This window comes from Mastigoproctus giganteus, chromosome 10, assembly GCF_048544385.1.
Source record: "Mastigoproctus giganteus isolate SK-2022 chromosome 10, ASM4854438v1, whole genome shotgun sequence".
In the NCBI taxonomy this organism is placed as follows: Eukaryota; Metazoa; Arthropoda; class Arachnida; order Uropygi; family Thelyphonidae; genus Mastigoproctus; species Mastigoproctus giganteus.
The window spans coordinates 174,270,083-174,294,455 of record NC_143584.1 but is presented as its reverse complement, the minus strand read 5'-3'; the positions used below and the strand labels follow the sequence as shown (position 1 = coordinate 174,294,455).

General features: G+C 41.1%; 1 protein-coding gene across 3 annotated transcripts in view; it reads left to right on the top strand.

Annotated features, from left to right (window-relative positions):
* LOC150079537 (neuronal acetylcholine receptor subunit alpha-10-like) overlaps positions 1-24,373 on the top strand; it is a 286,051-nt gene that overhangs the window by 170,115 nt on the left and 91,563 nt on the right. For all 3 annotated transcript variants that reach the window (XM_090382659.1, XM_090382657.1, XM_090382658.1), the window contains exon 3: positions 4,738-4,883. In XM_090382659.1, coding sequence (XP_090238785.1) covers positions 4,738-4,883 — 146 coding nt within the window. The remainder of the gene's footprint in view (positions 1-4,737; positions 4,884-24,373) is intronic.

Sequence of the window (24,373 nt, the reverse complement as noted above, 5' to 3'; positions counted from 1 at the left end):
AAAATACCAGGAATATGCAGAAATAGTTATCAATGCACATAATACATATAGAGTGTTGCATCAACAGGAATTCCAAGGACGAGCTGTTGTTCACCTTTCTTCGTGAACGTTAATGCATAGCAACATTTAAATGGTGTCATTGTTCGGAGAGTCTATCCTCTGGAGCAGTGGAAAAGGGTTTTTCCGAAATTTAGAATCTCGATATACGCTTCTCACGAAATGAAAGAAATTAGATGTAAAGTCAACCCACAGACCTTTTTGAAAATGTTCTCTTGGTTAACGAGTGGGATGGTGCAGTCCCACTCGTTAAGATGGTGCAGTCTAACTGTGAATCATATTAGTGCTAATTTCATTATTTGGACCGTGGTGTGGTATCGAGGTAACAATTATATGAGTGATACTCTTGCAGGAGCAATATAATGACATTCTCCATAACTCGTGTTTCCAATACAAATCTAATTTTATGGTGCAAGACCTTGTGGTTTTCAAGAAGACAATGCTCAGTATCACAAAGCTCAACTTGAGTACAATAAGGCTTGGTTTGGAAAAATAAACGGTGAGGAGTTGGGTCTATCTTAGTCCAAATGAGCTGAGGGACGAATTGGAAAGATTTTAGGAGTTCATGGAGAACATGACTTGCCAAATTAAAAATCGTTCTCTTGAGGGACTGAACAGATATTTTCGTCAACACCTGTCATTAACCCCTCGCGTGTAGCACAGCGGATATAATAAATAATCACCGTCCTTTCCACAGCGCATGGAAATGCCCAGGCTCGAATCCCATCAATGACACGAATCTTGTGTGTGTGTGTGTGTGTGTGTGTGTGTGTGTGTGTGTGTGTGTGTGTGTGTGTGTGTGTGTGTGTTTTTAACAACATGGCCAAGTTAGTCAGTCTCAGGCGAGGGTTCAAACTAGAGGAAGCTAGGGGATTTTTCTCCCCGGAAACTGGGATTTGGTTAGTCTTCCCAACGAGCCCTCTATTCGTTGCTTTCCTCGCAGTGATTGGAAGCTCTGACCTTTTCAGTATACGGCACCTGTTTTAGTTAGTGTTTATTTCCCCCTTGCGGCTGTTTTAAAATCGAAAAACGGGTTCCTGATTTTAAAACAGCTGAAGGGGGGGGGGAATAACATCCTCCAATTCACATCCAATTTACAGACAATGTACACGGAGCAATATGGCATTAGTCGCTGTTGCTTCTAAAACCCTACAACACACACACACACAATGCCATCGGTTATCACTGTTATAATCACTCTTCTACCCATTCCCCATACCGGGTGGAAAAGAAACAGGGTTCGAATACTGTTAATGACGAGAAAAACTTTTATGGGGATTTTTTTCCCACTCCGTGAGTGGAGTTAGTCGTTCTCGGCGTGGATAGCGAAGTTATCTTCCCCCCCCCCCCCCGGAAAACATGGGTTTTTCGTCCATCAAAACCAGGCAGATGGACCAGAGAACACATGGGTAGATGAGATCATTCTGAGCTGGCCCTAATATGACAATTTTTTTTTGTACTGTAAACCCTTCGTACTTACAATTTACTCTTTTATTATAGTTTATGTTTTTCTCATTCAATAAAGATATATTTATTGAAAACTGGTATCCCTTAAAGCTAAAATCATCGTTAGGAAATATACAAAATTTGCACGTAAAACTTAGGTCCAATCAGAAATTAGATTTATTTATTAATTTTGATATCAGTTTAACTGCTCCGCCAAGGGTCTAGGAATAGTCACAACAACTCCATATCTTCATATTTCCCACTTCTCTATATCTCCCAAACCTGCACTTCATCCATCCACTTCGTTCCCCATTCTGTCCCCTCTTAATTCATCTACCATATATTTTCTCAGTCCTCCTTTAGACCTCTTTCACGTAACATTTCCCTCCATCACATCGTTCGTCACCCCTTCGTCTCACAACACATTGCCAATTTAATTTTTTTTGCGTCCTCTAATTATACCAGTCAAATATCTCTTCTCATCCACCCTTCTCAAAGCTTCATAATTTCTCTCTTTATCTGCCCATCTTATCTTTTCCATCTTCCTCCTCCTCCTCCATAAGCATCACAAAACCTTCCAATCTTTTAGTATTTCTTATTATCAGTCCATGACTCTGCTCCATAAACACTCCACACCAGACATCTTACTAATGGTTCCTTAAACCAATCCCTAATCTCCCACATAATATTCTTCTCCGCTTATGAAAAGCTTTTTTACCGTTTCTTTTCTTATTCTTATTTCTCTGTTGCTCTCTGCTTCTTCCATTATTAGGCTTCCCAAATACTTAACTCGCTGACCTGTTCTATTTTCTCTCGTCCAATTTCAAATCTCTCTCTTCCTGCTCTCATAACTTTTTTACTCCATATTTATTTATTTACACTCATCGCAAATCTATTACAACTTTTCTTTAGCTTGTTTACCAATTTGTACAGTCATTCCTCAGAATCAGCCACCAATGCCATAACATCTGCAAATCTAACATTCTCAATAACCTTTCCCTCCCATCTTCACACTATACAGTTCCCTTTCATTCATATTTCCTTTATAAAATGCCTCTTTAATAATTTCTTCTATATCTTAAATAAAGTCGAGGAGAGGCAACACCTTCATACGTATCATATCGCTACACTTTCAGTGTCACCTTGTTCTACCTTAACTATTACATTTTTGTCCTCAATATAATGTCCTCGTAGGTAGCACAGTTGGTATAATCACCGTTCTCCCCACGCCAGATGGAAAAGACCCGCCGTCAATGACGCGAGGAATTTTTTATGGGTCATTTTTTTTTTTCACAACGTCGGTCTCAGACAGCAAGGTTTTCAATCCCGGAAACTCGGGTATTTCCTCTAACAAACAGCAAATCGAACACAGAACACACGCAATTTACACATACAGGGTGATTCACTACCAGTGCGACAAACTTGCAGGAGATGTAGGGGGCACAAAGACGAATCGGAATCACATAGCATTGCAGGGTCCGAAATGCCTTTGTCATGCGGTAGAGGACGTTGTGCGGCGCATTGTCATTTGGGATATTGTCCTTGCATTCTCCATATTGTATTCTAATGTCAATTCTAATGTGGCATAGTCCATTACGGATGGGGTGGTCATAATTTATTGATCACTGAGTGTACATTAACCTACATAATTCTGTTAATTTCGTTAAGCCTACTTTTCCTTAGTAACTTTATAAACTCTGCTAGAATTCCATCAATAACTCTGTCTTATTTCCCTTCATTTCCTTTAGTGCTGTGATTCTCTCCTGCACCATTTTGACTGCCTCTCCAAGGTGTCCCGATTCACCATTTTTCTACATTATAAAAAATCATTCTCTTCCTGCCTCTAGTTTGACTCATATAACTCTCTTATGCAGTCCACATATTCCCCTCCTTATCTTCTCTGTTCTCTTAGTACCTTCCTGTTCCTTCCCTTTATAAAATCCTGGCCTCTTTCCTTTTCTCCATGCTCATATTCCATGGTCGTCTCTCATGGATTAAATAAAAAAATCCATACCTTTCCGATACTTCTGGTCCTTACAAACCTCATCCCACCATTCCTCCATTGCTTTATGCATTATTCACCGAAGCTTATTGTTAATCTTTCTTTACCTCCGCCTGCCATCTTCGGTACTAGTATTTTTCCATTGCTTCTTTCCTCCATTTATCGTAGGCTTCCGTAGCCGAGTGGTCAGGAGCAGGAGTGCAGTAGCACACGCTCTTTGAGTAGACCGGGTTTAAGCCCCTGACTGCTGAATACGGTCGATCTGCCAACCCGCACTGGACCAGCGTGGCAGATTATGGTCCATTTTCTCTCAGCATGAATTGTTGAGGAGGCTTTCATCCTGCAGTGGGTTGATAATGGCTGCACTTTACCTTTTATCCTCTCATACCATATCGTTTATTTTCAACTATTTTCTTTATACATATTGTCTCTTAAACTTTCCCATTTACCATTTATACTCTAATTATATTATCCATCTCGTTACCCTTTCCAATGATATCCTTTCGTTTAAATTTGTTTCTGAAATATCCTTCCTTGCTATTTTTATTTTCTCCATGTTTCATCTTCTTATCTTTCTTTGCCCCCTAACCCTCTTCAACAATAATTCCACATTAATTATCACGACACTTTAAGAACACCAAAGGGATAGCACTGATATCCAATTTACGTATTCTAAGTCAAAATTCACCTAAAGTCGAAATCAATCCTCAATTCTTAAAAAACGTTCTGAGGAATCTGATCAATCTTACAATCACTAGTTTGACCGTGTGGGTAGCACAGTTGGTAGAATCGCCTTTCTCGCCACATCGCGTGGAAAAGACCTGAGTTCTAGTCCCGCCAATGACCTGAGGGATTTTTATGAGGCCTTTTACACAACGTGGCTGAGTTAGTCAGGCGAGGATAGCAATGTTTTTTTTTTTTCTCCAGGAAACTACAGTTTAAATCATTTTAAAATATGCAAAACAACCACACTAAGTAGAAGGACGACAAAGAGACAGTGAAGTCAGTAATTTCTGTGTGATGTCACAGATATTAATTGGGTACTAAATTTGACGTTCTTAAATTGATGAGAATTGCATACTTTATTTATAGTTATTATTATTATTTAGAGTTTCAAATTATTTATTTTCATTAATACAATACTCCAAACTTCAAATCTGATTTTTAGTCGTATTTTCATGTTTCTTCTTGAAATTTACCTTCTAGATTAAATGAATGTTTCTTTTCCATAGTTGTAATGGCTGCCACTGATGACAACGAATACCGATTGACCCGGTACCTCCTGGCTAACTATGACAAGTCTGTACGCCCTTCACGTAATGCCTCAGAGCCCGTGAATGTTACCTTTGGCCTGGCGCTGACCCAAATTATTGATGTGGTAAGAAGTTTACTTGCTTAATTCTGTGTAAAGAGCTATTAAGAGCATCCTAACAAAAGGATGTGATGAATAGAAATTGCGTGCCTTCTTTCCCCAACTTTTAACATTTCTCATCATAAATGAACATCCATTTGAAAGCCAGTTTAAAAACGGAATTTCAAAGAAGTATTTTTAAGTAGTCTATACATGCAGTAAATATACAAACATTCGGAGTTGAAAATTAAGCTTGCCTATGTCATAAAGATTTTTGGATGAACAAGAATGAACAGTGTTAATTATTATTATTATTATTAAAGTAATTAATGCTGCTCTCGATAACAGAGCGAATCAGACTAGATTAGTGCAATGATTACCAATGTTTTTTAGCTAATATACTATTTAAATTCATAATTTTTGATTAAGCCAATTTCCAAATATTGTATTTTACTTTTTGCATTTTATACTTCTGCGATAATTTTTGAACTCGATTATTTTATAAGATTTTTTCATCTTAAAAATATACACAAAGAAATTCAGAAACGAAATATACGTACTAAGTTAGTTATATTTCTCATTACCTCACTGGACAGTTGCAAGTGTGATACGACTCATCTAATGGGGAGGATTTTTGATTTGAAAGAAAAATGGACCGAATGGCGCGATAGACCTATTGATACCTTACCTACCTACTGATATTCCTAACGTGGTTCAGTTACACAGTTACACAGTTTCGGGATAAGACGTAGTTTTTATAGCATTTTCCCCAAGATTTTTTATCCAAAAAAAAAAAAAAAACAGCTTTAGAATGCACACATACACGGGAATACAAACATGGTACACTCGGGAATACAAATATGGTACACTCAATAATAAAGCCTCGATTAACCAGGAGTTAATATAAAAAAATCCCCAATACCCTGAGAATGTGAGACAGCTAACGTACTCCCAAACGAATTCAGCAGTCATTGCAGATGTTAAACCTCTTCATAGAGCTCAAAATTACAGCTCTGAAGGAATACTATTGTCACAAGAACTACCTTTAAGCTCGAAAACTAATGACAGAGAAAGCAGATATACACCTAACTCGATTATAACATTTTCAAAGGGTGAAAGGTGCCATACCAATCTGCGGCAGCCTACCGTATGAAAGACTTGATATCAGCTTACAGCACACTGTAATGTTCTTTTGCGATACTATCAATCTCTAAATTCATGAACACTAATAGTGAACAGCTATGTGAAGACAAATCCAGCAGAACCACAAGACACGAGAAATTATAAGGTAAGAATGTACAATAAGGTCAGATATCTTTCTATCTGAAGTAAATGTTTCTGTTGATGGCAGTGAGAGTTTGTGCATGTATAATTGAAACCTTCACACCCAAGGCGGTTCAGTAATGTAAGAAAAATTCAAATTAAATTATTATATTAGGGCGACCCGTAATTTCTTACATATACTCGTTTATGTATTATGTCTGTAAATTGCGTGTGTTCTCTGGTCGATTTGTTATGGCGAAACAAAAACTATGGTTTTTGTTTCTGGGCGAAAAAAATTGTTTATTGGGGGGGGGGGGGAACCTTGCTATCTACGCCTGAGAAGTAATGTAAGATTGTGGTGTTCCTATCCCTATAAATGGCTTTCGAAGTTACGGTGGCTTCCTCACATCACCAAAAATGGAGTATAAAATTTTCCAGCTTTTTAAATGGTGGCTTTGTTATTGTTAATTGGATTTCCAGTGATAATTACGTTCATAGTATGCTTTCTTATATAATTCTTGGCATGCAGCAGTGAAACTTTTGAACTAGCAGTTTTTCTCTAAATTCCAAAACGACAGAGTTGAAAGTTCGATGGAGTTGGATGCAAAAACACCACGTTCGATGAACATAATGACGTCATCAATTTTGTATGTAAATTTACAAAATCACAGATTCACAGTATTCAAAAAACAATTACAGGAATGTGTAATTGTTTTTCAAATACTGTGCAAATAAATTAATTTTCTCATTCAATTAATTTTATTCCTCGTGGACTATCGTGGTGAGGAGGTCTGAGTATCCCAGCGACACTGAGGCCATGCTGGCAGGAGGGTTATCTCATGGCAAAGGTCAGGGGATACTGATGAGACGAAGAAACAGTCCACCATCGAGGAGAAGGGCTAGCAAACTGCGCTTTTGATTCAAAATTAAAATTCTCGAAGAAAATTAAAGGATAGCTACCAGACTTACAATAGTGAATCGCCTAGGAACGGTTAAGGTAAATCCATAAGACGAAAAGAATAATAGCAGGCAAAATATGTACATAAGATCAATTAATGGAAAAGAAGAAGAAATAATGGGAGAATTATAACATGAAAAATAATATTTGTACATTAACAGAAACTAAAAAGAAAGGGGAATGATATAATAAATATGGGAAATTATATATTAATATCTAGCGGAGCGGGATGCAGGTAACTGAAAGAGCTGCTAAAGGGGTAGAGATTTTATACATAAATCATTGAAACAAAACAGAAAAATATAATCTTTTAAACCTTAAATCGTAAAAATTAACCTGCAAAAGAAACTATTACCCGTATGTGGCAGAGAAGAGGAACTCTAATAAGGAAGCAATCCATTAAGTCTACATTCAGTTGGAATTTAAATTTAATTAATTATAAATTTAAATTTAACTAATAAGACTAAATAAAACAATAATACAATAAATAAAACTAATAATAACTAATAATAAGGATGAATTAGTAATAATTTATATAAAAACAATACCATCATTAGATATTATAAGTGATCATGATTAGTAGTGGGAACATTCAGATTCAAAGAATTTATTAAGAAAAGTAAAAATAAACAAAGATAAAGAAGCAAATTTTAAGATCGAATTAATTTTAAAATTGGAACATTGGTTCTATTGGAACATGCAGCAATCCAGAAACTAAGGTAACGGTGACTTCAAGGTCTGCTGTGAGTCATCATAGACCAAGGACCATGGGCTGTGTTAGGGTAACTAAGGGCAAGAACAGAGGCATGTATACTTGCATGTACACCAATGCTAGGAGCATATTAAATAAATTTGATGTGTTGGTCAAGTCATAGTGGGGATATTAGGGACGTGTTGTCACTCAGACATAAGGGATGCAGAATCTGAACACTGCATAGCCTAGTGGGCAGGCGCGCCGGTGCATAAATACACGTGCCTTGTGTGACCGGGGTTCAAGCCCGTGACTGCTGAATACGGTGCTGTTTCTTGTATTCTGTCTATCATATGAACTCCTCTGACCGTTTGGTCGTCCTGGAGTATAAACAGAAAATTTATTTATATGGTGAGTACAACGTGTACGGAAAGGAGAGACAGGACAGGAGAGGGAGGGATTATACTCTTAGTTAAGAAGCACATAAATTCTAAGGCAGTTCGTCCAGTTAACATAGGCCGCCAGTGCAATGTTGAGTCAGATTGATGTGAATAAGCACTGGGAAAACAAAAAGAAGCGTTGGAATGTGTTACAACGAAAAACCATACAGAGAGAAAGAGAGTGAGCCAGTAAATCAGAATATTTTATAATGGGGAGTTTTAACGTTCCAGATATTGACTGGAACTTGTAGGTTGGTCACTTAAACGATAGCAAGATTTTGTGGATTTACTGGATGACTGTTATTTAAGGTAGCATATTACGCAACAAGAGTGAACAATACTCTTGATTTGATTATCAGCAGTGATTTTTCATGCATTAAGAACTTGGAGATAAAATAAACACTAGGCGGAAGTGAACACAATGTATTGATATGCAATTTATTTAAGCATGTAACTACCATCAAGGGTAAGGGGAAATGTTTTTGTTTTCTGAAAGGAAACTACAACACTGGTCTCACGCAGTTTTTTAATCCTATACAGTTGGACCAATTAACGTTATAAACAACAAATTCTAAATAGGAAGAATTCAGACAAAAATCATAGACGCCACTAGGCTTTTCATACGAACTAAGTAATACAGTTCAAAGTTTTGACCTGAATGGATGTCAGAGAATTACTGAGACACATGGCAGAGAAGAAAAATGCATGGGTCACATATAAATTATTATCAGGTGATATAGAAGCCTATGGTAGATATAGATTAGTCTGCAATCAAGTCACAAAAGAAGTTAGGTAAGCCAAGGCAGATTACGAGAAGTCTCTGGCAAAGAATACCAAGAAAATCAGCAAAGGCTTCTTTTACTTATATTAACAGTGGAGGGAAATGTATGAATCACATTGGTCCACTTGATTGATGTCGATGGTTTAACTGTTGGTGATCCTGCTCAGTAACCTGAGCAGGATCATCAACAACTGAATAGGCTGAATACGTATTTTGCATCTACGAGGGGTGATCATTTAATTCGCGGACTGGTGTATATTTATATTTGACACATATATGTATCAAATAAAAATATATGTATCAAGTATATCTGTCTCACAGTGGCACCAGGACTATTCGTCCATTTCCACTAATTATCATGTAAAGAAAAAAAAAAAAAAAACCCTTAATTACATCGGCCTGAACTGTAAATGTGTATTTACCAGGCCTCTTTGCCATCAGATGGCAGCCACCAATGGGCAAATACCACTAGATGCTCGCCCTAGCACAAGGAGCTAACCTGGTCTACTCCTATGTCAGTGCTAACATAGCACCAGAAAATCCCGCACCCACCAGTAGCCCTGCAAAACGGGCAGGTGTCCGCAAATCCCGCTCCCAGGCTGCCCACACCCGAGAGCCAGCAAAAAAAAAAAAAAAATCTACAAGGTCCTTTAGTGCATCTTCGGCGGAACATTTTCGTTTAAAACTATATTGATACGGAAGTGTATAATTAAACTTAATAAACCAATCATTTAATCTGAGGTGTAACAATCTTTCAAAAATCTTAGACATATTTGGAAGTAAAGACATTGGCCTGTATGCTCTAGGTTCTGACAAATCTTTGCCAGGTTTAGGTATCAACTTTACCAAGGCAATCTCCCAATATCCAGGAAAGCTACCAGCCAAATAACACTTATTAAAAATCTCCAACATTAGATGTGGATAGACCTGAACCATTTTGAGTATTACATTATTTTCAACAATGTTCAGTACCTGGAATTTTATTGATGTTAATACCCGAGCAAACTTGTTTAAGAATAGGCTGAATACGTATTTTGCATCCAGAAGGGGTAATCATTTAATTCGTGGACTGGTGCAAGATCTTATCTTAACTGTCATCATCTGCTTTAGAAACACTGCGAAGTGCTTCGTTGTGGTTCTGCGAGCATCGTTGTGTCGTACGCTCAACGCTTGCCTTTCAGTGCTTTCTTCAGACATGGAAACAGGAAGAAATAACACGGAGCTAAGTCCAATGAATAAGGGGGATGTGGCAGAACCTCAGCACCTATGGCAGTGATCACTGCCTGCACAGTATTAGCCGTATGGGGCCTGGCATTGTCTTGATGGAGGAACCACTTCACACCGTAAAGTTCGGTCACATCGGAATGTCCTTTCTTAGTCAGTTGTTATTTTGAATGTTGACTTGTAGTGACTACCATACTAACATTGTTGACTAACAATACTAACCTTGATTAAGGTGAAGTAACAAGTCATGACCAAAGTATTAGTTCCATATGTGCAGAAACACAGGAGGCACCTAAGATATAGGTTTAGCATTAGTAATTCCGGTGTCATTTGTCATTTATTCAAATGACAGGAATTTTCCGGAATGTCCTGAGGAGGCCCATGAACGAGGCACGTTCACATCGGCCAATCGCTTTATTGCCCGTTTTGGGTAAGTTGTTGGAGCGGCTTGCCTTTGAGTGTCTGGTGCCCCACTTTGACGCACAGGGGTTGGCGTCCAACAAACAATTTGGGTTGAAGGCTGGCTTCTCCTCAGAGGATGCCATTAGTCACTTAAAAACATGGACGAATGAACAGCCTGGTCGATATGTCCTGGGCTTGTTCATGGACTTTCAGGAAGCGTTCGATGCTCTGTGGTGGGAAAGTGTCCTCCGCAGGGCCAGAACTGCTCTCTGTCCAGGTAACTTGTACCGTCTTCTGAAGGACTATCTTCATCGAAGGCAGGTTGTGGCGAGAATACCATATATTGACTATGAGAGAGCAGTCTTTCGAGTCTGTCCTCACTCTGGAAATGGATACTCGACGAGTATTTAGTGATATATTCTGTGGATGGCACGGAGATTGTAGCCTATGCGGATGATCTTGTCATATTGGTGGGTGAAGTTCCGACCGAGGGTTGGAGGAACGGAGTAAAGCCTTCATAACCCAGTTGATAAATTGGGCGACTCTGCCTAAGCTACAGGTCTCTGTGCGAAAGTCTGTTGCCGTTTTCTGAGAGGACGCCTCAGTTGGTCTCGGTCAACAGTTTGTAGGTTTAGTGACTTTTCTCTTAGAGCTTTCAAGCAAACCATGTATCTAGGTGTATGCCTAGGAGAGCATTTGAGCTTTGTGGTGCATGCCACTTATTTGAAAGACAAAGTGAAACGGCTGTATTCCACGTTCCATTGAGTCACCCGAGTGGATTGGGGCATAAAGGGGGGAGTCCTACACCTCCTTTATGGCAATGTCTTTATTCCAATCCTGAAGTACGCGGCTGGGGCTTGGGGAGAGCATATTGAACATTCACACGTCTTAAGGATCTTAATGTCCGTTCAACGCTTTGCTCTTCTGGGTATCACCAGAGCTTGTACGACCGTGGCCACTAATGCACTTTGCGTGCTCGCCGGGAAAATGCCGGCTGAGTTGGTTATGGCACGGTATTCATTAAACTATGCCCTTAAGAGGAGAGTTTCCAGACAGATTTTCGGCATTAGGTCGTGCCCAGTGGGGCGGACTGTTCGACTGCCTGATTTACGATTCGAACGAAGGCGAATCAATGATCAATTGGGAGGCCATATAGCAAACCTAGTGGACCAATTCTGAGAAAGGTCGTCATTTATACATCTTTATGCCTTCTGTTGATACTGTAAGCAGACGAAGACGTTCTTGGCTCCAGTTTTTGGCTTGCGACATATTCTGTCCTCACAGGTCATGGCCTGAAGTCGAAGCTGTTCCGGCTGGAGCTGTCTCCGACGGAGTTATGTGCTTGCTGAGAGCCGAAGGGGCCGACCTCCGCATGGTGCTGTATTGACCTTTATATTTGAATATAAGAGACAGACTATAGCGAGGGACGCTCACACACTCCACCTCCGTGTTGGAGTAGCTTTTTGTTAGTAAGCAAAAATATGGTTGTTTTGTTGATTTTGTAAAAGTCACTTTTTGTAGAAGGGCGACGTCCAGCTAGTAGCAGCGACTTACCTCCTCGTGGCAGAGACGGTAACTCTTGGTGGGGGTGTGACTGGACCGTCCCCACCGCGAGGCCAAATGGTCGATTTAATTAATTTTGTTTTCTCTTTGTGTTGACCAGTTGGGTCTTTGTGTTTGAAAATTTATCCAATTTTGAAAATTAATCCACTAGAATAGTGGAGTTGAAAAACACTAATAAGAACCAAGTCGCATATGGGCGAAAGCCTGGGTGGTAACTTGGGATGAGAGCTCACTCAAATGACACCGGAATATGGCTATCCTACTTAAAAAAAAAAAAAAAAAAAAAAGCCGTCAATTAGGGTTGGATTTGAAAGTGTCTGCAATTCTGCCCAGACACGATAGGAGGGAGTCTATGATGAGAGCCTTGTCGATCAATTCGGCCCTGGAAAGATTGTGCAAGGATCAAAGGGGTAGAATTTTTTTCAGCCTAGTCTATACTTGTTAACAGGAGAGACTGCTTCTACAGGGATGGGATACACTTAAATAGAAAGGGTGCAAGAATATTTGCTGATGCTATCGAGGCAGTGTTAGGTGGGTCGGAAAACTGCTAGCTTGGGGGGGGGGGATACAAGGACTAATAGATTAACAGTAGCCACTGGCAGAGTTGAAAGTGATTCTTGCCCTGCTTCTATTGGAATGAGCAGCAGCCTAGAAAACAAGATGCAGTGTATTTGAGAGACTGCTGGGAGTCATTGCGGTACAAGTACACACATGGGTTGTGTTAGGGTAGCTAAGAATAGGAACAGGTGCATGTATACTTGCACGAAGCAGGCGTGCGCGTAGCTATGAAGACTGTCTAATCTGTGCTCCTCAAGTTTACAGTGATTTCATGTATTTATTTCGCGAGTTACACTAGTTTTTTTGTATAGTGACCTGCCTAGTGGTAATACTGTGCATCCTGTGGAAGATCATTACCCTAATATTTTAGGTAATTATGTTTTTTGCATGATCTGTTTCTATCCGTATATTCACATTTGCCAGCGTTGCTTGTCTCCGAGGCCTGAATTCAAACTTCACTTCTGTAGGCTTATTCTGCTGGCTGACCACTGTCCGCTTCGGGCTATATCACAAGGTCAAGCAGTTCCTCTGTGGTGGGAGCTCTCCGGCAGTTGACCGCTTGTAAGGTGCGACTTTTATAACTCTGACCTACTTATGCAGTTTAGCTTAAGAGATTGCATGTTGACAGCGAGTTAGAAGGAACTCAGCAAACTTAAATCTGATTATTTTGTCTACTTCTGTCTGGCAATCAAATATTCGATAAGATGACAACTTTTGCCGGACCCACTCATCAACAGGTCTCAGATGGCCCAGCTGCTCTTTCAAAACTTACTTAATTTGTGCATATCCGGAATTTAGCCTACACTTCAAGCTAGTAAGCTGCCCAATTGCAGCAAGACTTTGTTGCTCCCTGCGTTTCACCTACCCGATTACTGCCTTTCTCGACGTGCCATCCGCTCCCTTCGTCAGCTCAGACCTTTCGCTTTTAATTCAACTGTATACAATGAAGGATAGAACGGGCGTTCAGCAAAAGTCCCTGTGCCGAATGTGGGTTCAAACCCGAGGCTCCGGCATTACTTTGTGTTACGTGTCGTAGAATCTTCTGTCGTGATTGCCAGCCACCTAAAGTTAAAAGGTTGAACAAACAACGGAGAAGAAAATGGACCTGCCACCTTTGCGCAAGTAACCCAAAAAGCGCGGACATCTCGAAGGAAGAGATATCCACTATCACTCTTGCAGAAGAAACCCCATCTGGTGTTCTTGATGTGCGCAGTTCGATTGAAGGTAGTATTGTGTCGCCTGCGTTGAGAACACCTGGAGATTTAAGCTTATGCTTTGGGAAAGACGTTGCTTCTTCGAATAGGGAGTTTGATACCGCTCCTGCTGCCTCCGCAAACTTGCAGGTTAATAGCCCCTTTGATTGTTCGTCAATTAAAAGCGCTCTAAGGGACAACACCTCCATACTCAATGCCCTCCCTGAAAGATTTAAGATCACTTTCGGGGAGATTTTGTCCCCAATAATCGACTCTCTTGCCTGCCTCAATAACGAAAATAGAAAACTCAGAGCCCAAAATACGGAAATTCTCGACCAAGTGCTCACGATGAATGAACAACTCAGGGATCTCAAAATCTTTATAAGTGATTACTGTCTTCCCTCTAGTCAGACATCAGTGATTTGGAACCTCAGGAGCATTCACAGGAAGCAGATGATGCACTACCAAGACCTCCAACTCAAACTGAGCGCGTCCAGCGAGGAAATCGAGATCTCAAAAATCTGCACAGTTCACCTCGTTTTGCAGACAAAACAACTGAACAGATCGTAGCCCCGGCCGTGATGTTGAACCCTTTGTGTACTCATCCCCCTCACACCGCTCTCCATCAGCGCGATCCGACCTTCGAGGCTGACAGCCCTTTTATACAGGACAAGTGTATTATTCCTGGTGAATCTAATCTGCACCAACCTTGCAAAAGACGTCACGAGAAGCCTGGTGGCCAGGTTCTGAACCAGGCCCAGCGCGGTTACAAGAGGATGGAGATGAGAGAAACCCCACGCCAAAACAGGGAGGAGCGGATCTATGCTCAAGCGGATGCCTTCTGTCTCTCTGACCAAATTAACTATCTTGCGCAATTTCCCAGGCATAAGCCACAAATGACTTGCGCTCAAAGTGTTTTGACTGTGAAAACACAAGGTAACAAAACTCCATGCGAGGAGCCTAATATGTCGGTTCCTACTGAACCTGCCTCGGTCCCTCTGTCGCGGAGACTTGAGGAGATATATAATATTTCAGCTGTCCAGACCCGAGAGAGAATTTTTGTTTCCAGACTAGGACCAGCAACAAAAGTGGAAAGTATCAGGGCACTCTTTGCCCAAGAACATGGGATCAACTTAGACGCAAAAGCGATCAAAACCAGACACCCGACCTATTCTTCCTTTATCATCTCCTGCCCTGCGAATGCAAAGCATGTCGTCTTGGATTCTAGCTGCTGGCCGGTAGGCACCCTTATAAAGCCGTTCCAAGAGAGGAGCAGATCGATCGCTTATAGCGGATCCAGGCGAGATAAACAGCCATAGCTACAAAAGGATGACTTGCTACCAGGTTCACACGAAGGAGAGATTCTTTGGTTTATGCAGAATGTTCGCAGCCTAAAAAACAAGCTTCATTGTCTCCAGACTCTCCTATTGCTTAATGAGTTTGATATCATCTGCCTTACAGAAACATGGTTAGCGGCAGATAGACGGCTTGATCTTACCCATTTTAACACCCCTTACAAACACATTGGAAATCACAGAATTAACGGGCGAGGCGGAGGTGTTGAAATCCTGTTCAACGATCGCTTCCGGCCAATAAGGACACGAGTGAGCCAGTCTAACAACTTTGAGGCAGTCTCCCTGACGCTGAGGAGTCCTCTTCTTCAAATCCAATGCTGCCTGGTTTACCTTCCTCCGGACCACAATGATGACTCTAGAGCGGAGCTGCTCACGTGGTTAGCAACCAACTTAATGCCTAAAATTCCAACTGTTGTAGCAGGTGACTTTAACTTGCCACTGCCCAGGCATGGGGGAATGCTCTTGAGGGCCTTCAGGCCACTCTCCGGGCCTTTAACCTTACACGGTTAGTGACGCAACCAACTAGAGCGTGTCAAGCACTGGACCTAATCTTCCACAACTTAAAAGATATCAAACTCCTACCTGGCAACTTTCGATTCCAATCTGATCACTCGCCAATTACATGTAAACTATCCTTACAGAACAATTCCCTTGGGTTACCTGACGAGTACTCTGCTGAATTACCTAGGATAGCCTTCTCTACCAAATATCTGAAGCCAGAGATCATTCTCCAATGCTTGATTGGGTTTGACTGGGGGCGCCTCTATTCTGAGCCGTTGGAGGATGCCATTATGCTCTTGTCGGAACAACTGAAGTTAATTGCACTACATGGTGCAGCCAGAATCACCAGGAGTGGTAACAGGTCGAATCGGGGTTTCAATAAGGAAACTAAGATGGCTTTCATCAAGAAGCAGAAGGCCTACCGGAAATGGCAGAAAACTCAACTTCCCTCAGACCATTCCATCTTTAAGAAAGAAAGAGCTTGCTTCTTGAAAAAAAAAAGGCTGGTCCTTAACCAAGCTGTTCTCAATAGGTTGAAGAGTGGTAGAAGGATCCTTTCGAATCATCATCATCACCTAGCCATTGACAAAAAGCTTGTCCAGGAATGGGCACAGTTCAGCTTACAGCAGGCAGATTTTCCTGACTCTGATTCCTTTCTCTCGCAGGAGAACTGGTTACCTAGGGCACACTTGTCTGAAATAGAAATAAATAGAGAGACCCTAATTGATGTCATCAATAAACTACCCAACAAAGCCACTGTAGGTCCGGATGGTTTCCCACTCTTTATTATCAAAATTTGCAGCCCATATATAGTCGACCTTCTCCTTCACCTTTTCAGACAAATCCTGCAATCTGGAATAGTTCCTTCAATTTGGAAAACTTACCATGTTAAGCCCATTCCCAAAGATCAAGAAACCCAAATCTCCTAAAGACCTGAGACCAATATCCATCAGCTGTTCTTTACTCAAAATTTTCGAAAAAGTAATTCAGCCAACAATTGCCCAGCATTGCTTTGCACACAGGCCCGAGTACCTCCATACCGTTCTACAAAGGAGATCGACAACTACCAATCTTCTTGATACCCTCTTCAGAATTCAGCACACCCTTAACAACAAATCACAGATTGATATCATATTCCTCGACATAAAATCGGCTTATGACAGAATACACCTCCCAGCTCTTTTTACCATTCTGAAACACTACTTCGGCCTGGCGGAAAACCTTACTTCAAATTTTGAAGTCTATTTTACTTCCTAGACATCTGTCTGTGACCCACAATGACTTTCAAGAAACTATTGACGTCTCAAGAGGCATCCCACAAGGAAGTGTACTGTCAGCTATACTGTTTGCAGCAGTTTTGGAGCCTTTCCTTGCTCAGAATCCGAACTTTGTTTCCTATGCCGACGATCTGAAGTTCTACGTGAGCTCAGACCATAATCATCAGATTCATGATATCAACCAGCAAGCTTCTCGGCAGATATTGAGCTTGGAAAGTTATCTTGCCACAATAGGGCTGCATCTGAGCCCTTCCAAATCAGCACAACTGACAATAACCAAGAAGAGAGCCAAAAATGATATCCAAATCTTTGTGAGTGGGGAACCGGTGCAAAAGGTGACCTCTCATACTGATCTTGGCCTCACCTGGGACGTTGGGCTCACATTTCAGCCTCACTTTGCCAGGATGAGGCAGAAGACGTACGCTGCTCTTTGGGCAGTGCGTCAAGAGCTCGTTGGTGTGCATCAGCCAGCGCTGCTTGTTCGGCACATCCTGAGGTGTATTACGCCGATTCCTCTCTATGCTTCGGAAATTTGGTCATCTGCCCCTGCCTCATACCTTCAGAAGTATCTTAGTTTAGAGTACTGGTTGCTTAGATGGATGAACAGGGTGGTAGGCCACCCCCTAACTATCTCCAGATCTATCCTACAAGCAAATCTAGGCACCACTCCTTGGAGACATATCATCATGACCAAAAATGTTCTCACGCTTGCACGGCTTATAACGAGGCGAATTGATGCTCCATCAGTATCCGCATTAATCTCTGGCCCGAGGAGGGCAAGAGGGAAGCACCCCGACTCCTGTCTCCCTCTACGTCTTACTCTGTCAAACATTGATTCCCTGAGGAACATGTTTCCAGCCAATTGTCTTCGGATCTTCAATAAATTTAGGATCCACCCTGATAGGTTCTGTGAAGACAAGCCCTACAGGAAGGAAACCCTCAAGAACTGTTACCAGATTATGAACTTATAATACTCCCCTTCTCCTGGACAGACTTTTTTTTATTTTTTTTATTTTTAACTTGCCTATTTGTATATGGCAAAGACTTTCTGTTTTCATGTAATCATGTATATTACTGTATATTGTACATTATTGTTTATTTAACCCTGTAAAAGTCTCGGGTCGAGCACGAATGTACCCTTGTTTATTGTACATTGTGTTCCTCGCACCTTAGTCTGTATTCACACCCTTCTGGCACAGAGCCGTCCCGGGGTGACCCAAGGTTTCTTGGGAAATAAACTGATTTTAATAATAATAATAATAATAATGTACACCAGTGCTAGGAGTTTGGTAAATAAATTTGATGTATTTGAGGTATTGCTTGAACATCAAAGGCAGATATTGTTGGAATATCAGAGACATGGTGTCACACAGATATAAGGAATGCAGAACTGGAATTTGGGGAGTATAATGTGCACAGGAAGGATAGACAAGATAGGAAGGGAGGTCGACATCGCTGAACAGTGCAGCCAATCGAAATCGCTGGACAGTGCAGTGTCGAGTCAGTTTGGTGTGACACAAGCATTGGGAGATCAAAATTGAGAGTAGGAGTGTGCTATAGGCCTAATGACTCTGATGAGTGTAATAAGTAATAAGAAAGAGATCCGCTAGGTGGCGGAGATGACAGCAGTGTAATATTTGTGCTCCGTCTCTTTGTCTATTTTCACTTACCTGTTAGTCATTTACTAGATATGATTAATACTGATAGAAAGCGTAGGACTCCCTCCATCTGAATATTCCAACAGAAGAAGAAATTAATGCTCAGGTAAAGTTTTAATAATGATTTTCTGCATGTTTATCACTTGCTATATCATCTTCGTTCCCCTGCAAGTATCCCTCAAGGTCACACACCCTGCTGCGCTAAAGAATTAGGCACTACGGCCCAGAGCTAAAGTCAGAAAGAGCTTTCCTACAACAGCCAACCCTCCCTTGAGGATTAAAGAATTCAGTTGACTATTACAGACTCATACAGTTTACCCTTCAGCATGGAAAAACAACCATCGGATTCAACGGAACTGACGTGCAGCGTTTGTAAGACCGCAAATAAATACACGATCAAATGTTCGCGGTGCAGCATCATAATTGGAAGCTGCTGTTCTCAGGTGGATATAGTGCGTTTAAATCAGAAACGACGCAAGAAGTTTCTTTGCACAAGTTGTAGGTCCACAATTGAAAATGATAGAACAGAACAACTGAATATAACAACTGAAGCGCCACAATGTATCACAGACACTAGTGACTCAGAAAATGAAGACCCCTCCCCACAGCCCGCTAGCAACCACACGGTAACGGAGCGGAACGGGAAACTAAATTACTCCTTAGCTCAAATCTTAGGCTGTGACACATGCCCAGAAGAATGTGAACACAAGAAAACAAGTGACGACTCCCAGGATATTAGTAACATTTTAGACCACACTGTAGAAGCAGGCAGTATTGCATTTCAGAGAGAAGATAAAAACGAAGCGAAGCACAACCAATTAGCCCACGACACACGGAGGCAGGAAGACTTACTAGAAGAACTCCTTCTCCCCATTTTCAAAACTCTCCAGGACATGCAAAAGGAAAATCACAAACTAAGAGAACAAAACATGAAACTAATTGCCAGTCACAAAGTAATGGATAGGAAACTAGACACCATCCTAACACAGCTACAACATATTAACAGACGACATAATCAGACAGCTAAACACTTAGGAGCTGACCCTGCTACCTATCCTAAAGAAGCAAAGAAAGAGCATGATACTCGTCTCAGGACTACCCTCCCAGGCGAAATAAAAACAGTATTGCACGAAGCTGATCCCCGCAGAGAATTAATATCTGCAGAACAGAAAACAGAGCAGAGACAACTGTCGCTAGCACTGCGATACCCGCAAGCCAACCCTGCATAGATAAGAAACACTTCTTCAACATAAAGCTATATGCACCGAAACAACCTACCTACGCACAGATGGTTACTCTCCCATCAAAATCAGCTGACCAAAGTTCTACTAAAAGAGAATGCCACCCGCTAGTTACCAATCAGCAACATGATGCAACGCGACCAAACGGCGATCCTATGCATAAAATCCCTGTTTTCTCGCCGAGGTTACCCACAGGATATCGTCCTTGCCTTGCCGAAAAGTACAACATCACTTCGGTTCAAACGAGAGGGAAAATATTTGTGTCGCGAATCAATCCCAATATTACTCCTGGTGTCATCAGAGAAATGTGTGTTGAGGAAATTGGTATCGATGTTGAGGTACGTCAAGTACGAACTAGACACCCTGCCTACTCCTCCTTCACTATCTCTTGCCCCATTAATTGTGAAGCCCAACTACTGAACAGAAATATATGGCCCAGTGGCACCCTAGTTAAAAGATGCAGAGAACAATCGACAAGGCCCACTACTAGTGCAGTGAACACCCTAGCAAAACAATAGCAATTAACGAACACCTCGCCAGACTTCAAAGGGGATACAAAAGTCTCCCTTTTTCTACAAAATGTTCGCAGCATATCCAATAAACTCCACACCTTGCAGAGTCTTCTAATAAATGCAGAACACTCATTTATCTGTCTGACAGAAACGTGGCTTCAAAATAATAAACAGCTGAACGCTCTGGTAGACAATTTAGGCTACAAGTGCATTGGTAGAGGGAGAGAGATCAAAAAAGGCGGAGGAGTAATGATGATATATAAAACCGACTTCTAGATTGCGAAAGAACACAGCTCTAATTCTGATAACTTTGAAGCTATTATCGCCACATTCTCTGGTGAGAACAGAAAGGTACAGCTTTGCCTCATCTACATGCCACCAGAACATACGAGAGAGATCAGAAATGAGTTCTTTACCTGGCTGGTAGCAAACTTAGACGTAAATATTGACACAATCATTTTAGGAGATCTGAATATACCGTTACCGAGGAATAAAGATGCAAAAGCAGAGCTAGACGCCACAGTAGAAGCACTCGGAATGAAACAATTAACAACACCTGCGACAAGAGGATTACAGCGCCTGGATTTAATTTATTTTAACGCGCAAGATGTTAACTTAATAGACAACTCCTTACAGTTTTCCTCCGACCACTCTGCGCTTTCAATGGAGGTTGCTCTTCGAAGACAGACTGCCGATCAGAACTGCGGCACACATCAGGGTAATGAATCGAATTTGATATTTTCCACAAAATATATTAAATGCGAGGTCATCTTGCAATGCTTAGCGCGATACAACTTTCAAAGTCTACATAAGATATCCACTGAAGAAGCCATAGACGAGATTTCGCGGATACTCTTGCATATCGCCCGTCTAGGAGCAGCGAAAATATTAACGATCTCAGACAGAGCGAACTCTTGATTCACTCCAGAAGTTAAAGTTATGTTTAAAAAGAAGTAAAAGCTATACCGAAAGTGGAAAAGAACTGGACACCCGACTGATCGGACAACGTATAAATGCGAAAGGGCAAAGTTCATTCGACTGAAAAGACAAGCATACATTGAGGTTATTAAAGAAAAATTAAAAAAAAGGAAAGAGAATAGTTAGCAAGAAAAACAACAAAAAAGAAATGACGGATTAGCTATTAGAGAGTGGACAGAAGTCACATTCGGAAAACCTTTGAATGAAAAGCAGAAAAACTGTGAGGAAAACATCCGCGAGATGCAGAAAATGATTGAAAAACTGATGGACCCACTGGCACTAACCGAACTAGAGATAGAAACATATTACGTGAAATTAATATCAGCAGGGAAAACTTAAAGGAAGCTATTAACTCGCTCCCCAATAAAGCAACGATCGGGCCGGACCATTTCCGCTATTCATGATAAAAATATGTAGTGCTTACATAATCGACCCGCTCCACCACCTCTTCCAACGAATACTAAGTGACGGGGTTATCCCGAAAACATGGAAGAGATATTACGTAAAACCAGTTCCAAAAATAAACAATCCTAAAACCAGTAAAGATTTTAGGCCCATTGCAATCGGATGCTCTCTGCAAAAAAGTTTTTGAAAAAGTAATCCTCAACACCGTCAATCAGCACTGCTTTGGGGACAGGCCAGAATACTTACATTCTGTGCTTCCTCGAAGGTCGACTGTTACAAATTTAATGGAGACGCTACTCCGAATACAGCTAGCTTTAAACAATAAACAACAGTTGGACATCGTTTTCCTGGATGTAGCAGCAGCCTTCGACAACGTCTCAGTCCCAGCAATAACAGTAATCCTCAAAGAGTATTTCCTCATTTCAGGAAGCACTTTAAGCATTCTCACTAACACCCTTCAAGAAAGACAAATTATCGCAATAAACGGGAAACAAACAGCAACTTACTGTATCTCTAGGGAGTACCTCAAGGGGGCGTATTGTCCGTCACCTTCTTCGCAATAGCACTAGTCCCATTTTTAGCTCAAAACTGTGAGCAATTTATTACATATGATGATGACGATTTGAAATTTTTTGTAATCTCTAAAGAACAAGAAACTGCACCCCATCTATCAGAGGAAGCAAACAAGGCAATCAGGAAACAAGAATAATATCTGAAACTTAATGAAAAGAAAACTGCCCAAATGACCTTCACCAACAAAAAGAAGAAAAATGAAATTACGATTCTAGTGAATAATACCAGAGTCCAAAAATCCCCCGCACATGTTGACCTTGGCCTTAAGTGGGATGAAGAATTAAACTTCATACCTCACTTCGAACACATTAGGAAAAAGACATACGCAGCACTCTGGAGCACTAGACAAGAACTCACCGGTCTCCGAAGCCCTCATCTCATGATTCAATACATCCTTAAATGCGTTACACCGATTCCGTTGTACGCATCGACTATCTGGTCACCGGCCCCCGAGAACAACATCAAGGCCTTCTTAGGAGTAGAATACTGGCTCCTGAGATGGCTAAACAAGATCGCCGGGAAACAGTTTACCATCTCAAGAGCGGTCTTGTCTGCCAATCTGGACATCACACCCTGGAAGTATATCATCACAACCAGAAACATCTTAACTCTGGCAAAGCTACTAACGGAGAGAACAGATGCCCCGAAAGTGGGAAACGTGATCACTCGCCCTCGGATGATACGACCGAGAATAAACAGAGAAGAACCACGTCTCAAGTGCCAACTGACTCAATTGGACTCTCTGCGGGGATTTTTCCTTAGGCATCTCCGTAGCCAGGTGGGAAGGAGCAGCAGTGCGTAGCACACGCTTCTTGATTAGACCGGGGTTCGAGTCCGTCACCACCAAATACGGAGGATGCGGGAAAGTCAGGGAATGACCACCGCATATCCCGGAGCAATATGGCCTTAGTTGCTAATGCTCCTAAAAACCAAATAACAACAACCGGGGATTTTTCCCAGCAAATACTGTGGATTATTTTAATAATTTAAATATAGATCCAGAGAAACTATGTACAGACAAAATGTATAGGACAGAAACATTTGGTAATGTGTACCGGCAGGTCCAAATATAATAAGAAGACTAATTTATATAATAATATTTAGCATTTAACAACCATTCGCAATTAATCCATTAACACATACTCTGTGTTTTTTCATTTCCAAATATTGTAAATAAGTTCATGTAAATATGCTTGTAAATACTGATATAATGTAACCACACCCTCTAGCCACGTGCTGTCTATGGGTGTCTCGTAAGAGAAATAAACAGATAATAATAATAATAATAATAAAAGAAACTGTACGGGGAAATAGAGTGGGCCAGTAAATCAGAGAGTCTTATAATGGGGGATTTTAATTTTCCAGATATTGACTGGAATTTGTGTTTGGTCACTCACACACTAGCAAGGCTTTTGTGGATTAATTGGATGATTGCTTCTACATCAGCACGTTCGGGAGGTAACTAGAGGGAGTAATACTCCTGATCTGATTATCAGTAGTGATTCTTCATGCATTAAAAATCTGCAGATAAAGGAACCACTAGGTGGCAGTGATCACAGTGTGCTGAAGTGGGATTTACTCAAAGAGGTAACTACCATTAGGGGTAAAGGTAAGGGTTATTGCTTTCGTAAAGGCGACTATGATGGACTGAGACAGTATTTAAATTCTATACAGTGGGACCAACTGATGATGTTACCAACAGCAAATGCAAAATGGGAAGCATTCAAAGAAATTATCTTGGAAGCTACTAGGCTTTACATACCAACTAAGAAATATTGTTCAATATTTTGCCTTTAGCCAGCGGGTGGTTGGGTGGTGGAACAGACTTCCATCCTTTGTTGTGGAAGTTGATAGCCTAAATAAATTGAAGGCTGAGCTGAACAGGTACTTGAAACGAACGGAGGGGTCAAATGGGAGCGTGTTTTTTTTTTTTTTTTTGGCTGA